The sequence below is a fragment of the Mycetomoellerius zeteki genome, unplaced genomic scaffold (genome assembly GCF_001594055.1).
Source record: "Mycetomoellerius zeteki isolate Tzet28-1 unplaced genomic scaffold, Tzet1.0 scaffold174, whole genome shotgun sequence".
NCBI classification, from domain to species: Eukaryota; Metazoa; Arthropoda; class Insecta; order Hymenoptera; family Formicidae; genus Mycetomoellerius; species Mycetomoellerius zeteki.
In genome coordinates this window covers 2,820,625-2,824,868 of record NW_017256696.1, presented here as the reverse complement: position 1 = coordinate 2,824,868, position 4,244 = coordinate 2,820,625, and the positions used below count along the sequence as shown (strand labels likewise).

Sequence of the window (4,244 nt, the reverse complement as noted above, 5' to 3'; positions counted from 1 at the left end):
ACGATCAGTCGCGAAAAATCTTTTATCTATGAAAGGAGAATCCCAGTCGCTTATCGGATGCGAATGTTAGAAAGCTCGTGAAAATAACATGACGGATAAGTAAATAAGACTTATCAACGACTGTAAATAAATATACTACATAACACGTAAATTTATAAAATTGCACACGTGCAATGTAGTTTTCCAGAAAAGTCGAACCGATATTTGATGTAATGCGAGATTAATATCAAATTGTCGCGACGAGATAAGATACACATTCTTTCACTATTCAACGAATCGATAATGGAAAGTAGAAATTTATGAGATGTTAGAATATTTATCATAAAAAATCGAATACTTATCATAACGAAGATGCTTATCATCTTACAAGTTATTTTTTTTTTTGCTTTATCGACGTTCAGTATCAACCATTGAACACGTGATATCAAAGTAAAATAAAATGGTAGTTTCATCATATATTATATATTTTAATATATATGTATATACATATATATATAAGTATAAATTATATTCTTCTCTCACTATTTATATTAGCACGATATTCAAATAAACCAATAAAATTTTGAAATATTGTTTATGAAAAATATTGTTTATGAAAAAATAATTAAAAAATTAAGTTAATTTCACAATTTAGGATTTATATAAACCCACATTTTGCTGAATTATTATAAGCATTTGAAAATTTGTTTCTTGATAATTTTACCAAATCTATGATATTTAATTAATAATTTTGTTCTTGAAAGTTTTTAAAATAAAATTTTTAAACTAACTATATTGGTGATTGTTATTAATCACTCTCATTATGGTCTTTGTAGGAGGGCGAAAGAAAAGAGGTTGAAGAAAGATGCTGGTAGGACGAGGTGGTCGCAATATTTTCGCAGTATGAAAGGTGGCGGTTCAGGCGGTCACTCGCCTAGACACGATAAGCTACTTGACAAAGATGAGCTAAAGGTAGACTTGGACTCCACCTTTGGTCATCACGGTGAGTTGCATTATTGCATTATCATTTTATTGATATAACTATAAAGATGGCAATAAAAGATGCAGAAAGAACTGGAAGATAAACATCGCATAATTCTGGTGTGTCGCAATTTATCTCGATTCTATAAATACTATAGTTTGTAATAAACTGGTTCTTTCAACATTGAAATAAAGCTTCTAATCAGATTAAAATCTTGAGATTAAATTTTGGGAAATAATAGATTTTTAGTTAAATTAGCATTTATTGTTCGCTTAATATTAAAAACAGATTTTAATACTAGTTAATTTTAAATAAACTTCTACTACAAAATCTTGATATGAGAGCAAAAAAAGCAATGGAAAAAAACATTGAAAAGCATTGGGAAAAAAGCCGGGTCGGTCATACCGAAAAGGTATTTAAGAGCTAAATGTTATAGGGCAATGTAAATATACATATGCTATATAAAAATATGCACATGCAATTGGCAGCTATCATTCACAAGATACATCTTTCTATAAAATAATTATATGCCAAAGTTATTTCTATAATAATCGCATTAGCCGCTTCCGAAACAACCTAAACGAGCGATGTATTATATGGTACCTACTCGTTCCCGAGTAAGAGCAGGTAATAGCGAGCATAAATTCAAGGATGGCCCGCAATCTTTCTGAAATCTCGGACACGGTGAGCCGGCAGTTAGCCTCTGCGATCTCCTGAATATTTGAGGAGATCGTCCTCCCCTCGGATAGCAGGCATCTGAGTACTGAGAGACGCAGACACAATGGATGCCGCCAGTCGCTGGCTTGACTTTCGACTTTCAACTTACAGCGTTAGAAACAATAAAGTTAAAAGGCATACACCACGAGCGCTCGATGTCGTCAGCAACTTACGGCGTTAGAATGATCACTCGTTACAAATAAATAGCTCCCGTCGCGTGACTGAAAGCATCTTTTTAGTCATCTATTTTTAATATATCCTAATTCGCATCGTTATATCTAATTTCTTCGCAGATCTCTTAGAATAGAATATTAGTTTATATAAATATTTATCTTTAAAAGGTATAATACGCGTTCTCCATCTAATTGCTAGCCTGAAACCTAATGAAGGGAACGATCTGTTTGCAGACTTGAGTAACGATAGCTACGGGACAGTGGTGAACATGGGCCTGGATGGAGAGGGTGCAAGTCCAGGTGGTGGCAATGGAGCCGGGGGTGGACCACCCCGCGGATACCTGGGTGCGACGACACCTCCGTATCTCTCAACGTCCAGATCGCCGTCCTTACCACCTCAGTTCCCATATCCGCCGGACGCTGGTCTCTCGGTGTATACCACTCTCGGTAAGCCTGACGTCAATTACTAAGCAACATACTTTTGACAAATTATTTCTTCCGATTATCAGTTTTTCTGTATCTTCGAGCCTTCCAAACTGCCTCCTAATATTTTCCAATTCTTTTTCTGAATTCCCGCAACTTCTTCATTCCTTCAATTTCGCCTCTTTCAACAATGTCGAGAGATCCTGATTTTTTTTAATGCTTTTCGAACCGTCTGGATTCTCACAAATCTGTCAATTTTCTCAGCTCTCAGCTTCCATTTTAGACGAGCCTTGCTCGCTAGTGGTCAATAATATACTCGGGCTGAGACAAGAAGAAATTCGAGCGTTAAACTATTCTAGTGTGAGAGTCGCAAGTTTACGACTGACGCAAACCGTATGATTCCAGGGGGACCGGGCGGCATGGTGCCAGGACCAGCGTCGGATCTGAGTAACGAATCGAGCGGAGGCGGTGGCGGCGGCGGCGGTGGTGGTGGTAGCGGCGGTGGCGGTGGTTACCCCGACTTCCCGCCGTCGCCGGACTCCTGGCTCGGCGAACCGCCACCCCCGCATGCTCACCATCATTCTCATTCCCATTCCCATTACGCCACATAACCCGCCAAAACCGCGCGTCGCCAAATATCACATAGAATAACGTGCTGGCGAAGCGGGGCATTCACCTGAGATCGTCGGTGTTGGCCTCGTCGTCGTTGTCATCCCTGGGGAAACTGAAGAAAGTTTTTCTCGGTGTTTCTTCAAATAAAATAATAAATTTCGTAAACTTCATAAAACGTGAATACGTTCGATGCTTGATTCTGTTCTGATCTCTTTACTACAAGGAAAATCTAAAATCTTTTTATGTATATATGGAAGGTCTAAAAGCGAAAATAGAAATTTATTAAAAATGTGATATAATCATTTAATTCATTACATCTGATATTTTCTACATTTTCATGTGGAATGTATATTATTTTTTCATGTATATATGTTTCTTATTTATATAATATCTATATTTTTAATTTATTTTGGAGTAGTGTAATTTATAGAATTTATAACAATTTATAATCATAATCATTTTAGTGATTTAATATTTGAATAAATAATAGAAATCGCTTTTTCGCTCCTAGATCTCTTATATTATTGATTAATGTGTGTTAGGATAAATTTGAATTAATTTTTTGGATAGATCATCTGCGATAAATTGCGAGAAAAATTTCGAGACAATTTTCGATAATTGACATGGTCTTCAACGACGACGGATTGTGCGATGCTCGTGAACGTCCCTCATGGTCCAAATCCGAGTTATTCTTTGCTGGTATTTTACACCGTCCCTCCTCACGATCTTTCGTCATCCGAGCGACCGTATCGACGTCATATCCTTATGGCATACATACGATTCGCATTCGATACTACGACTAATCTAAATATATTTATGTACAAGTTCCTCGTTTTTCGGAGTTTGATTGTCGAGTAATAATAGGAGGTAGTGTTAAACGTGTCCCGGACTGTTCGCGGATCCATTCGTCGTGATCTATAATATAATATTTGATAATCATTGTTTCATTTTAGTCTCTAATGAGCCAGGAAGACAATTTGTAGAAAATGAGACGTCGAGATTTTATAACAAGACATGTGCAAATTTTAGTTTTAGAGAAATGAGGTATGACACACATATATTTGATATTGTTTGAACGAATTCGCATCATCATGACGAATGTGATCATCTGTATGATCGTATCACACTGCCTCTAGGTCCGATTTTCATAGAACAAGTTTTTAAAAAGTATCAAAGTATAAATTAATATCAATTTAATATATAGTTTACACAAAATTCAAAATTTCATAAATTTACAAGATAATGCTGCATCTACTTTCTTGTCGGGTAGAGAGAGATAATGTTCTTTATATCTTCTTTCTGTCTTTAACGTATTTAAAAGTATATAATTTCTTGGAATGTCGAGATAAAATGCTTTA

General features: G+C 35.9%; 1 protein-coding gene across 1 annotated transcript in view; it reads left to right on the top strand.

Annotated features, from left to right (window-relative positions):
- Lim3 (Lim3 homeobox protein) overlaps positions 1–2,961 on the top strand; it is a 5,922-nt gene extending 2,961 nt beyond the window's left edge. Inside the window, exons 5-7 of the mRNA XM_018446079.1 lie at positions 816–982; positions 2,086–2,298; positions 2,680–2,961. Of these exons, the coding sequence (XP_018301581.1) occupies positions 816–982; positions 2,086–2,298; positions 2,680–2,885 (586 nt within the window). The 3' untranslated portion in view covers positions 2,886–2,961. The remainder of the gene's footprint in view (positions 1–815; positions 983–2,085; positions 2,299–2,679) is intronic.
- The last annotated feature ends 1,283 nt before the right edge of the window (positions 2,962–4,244 follow it).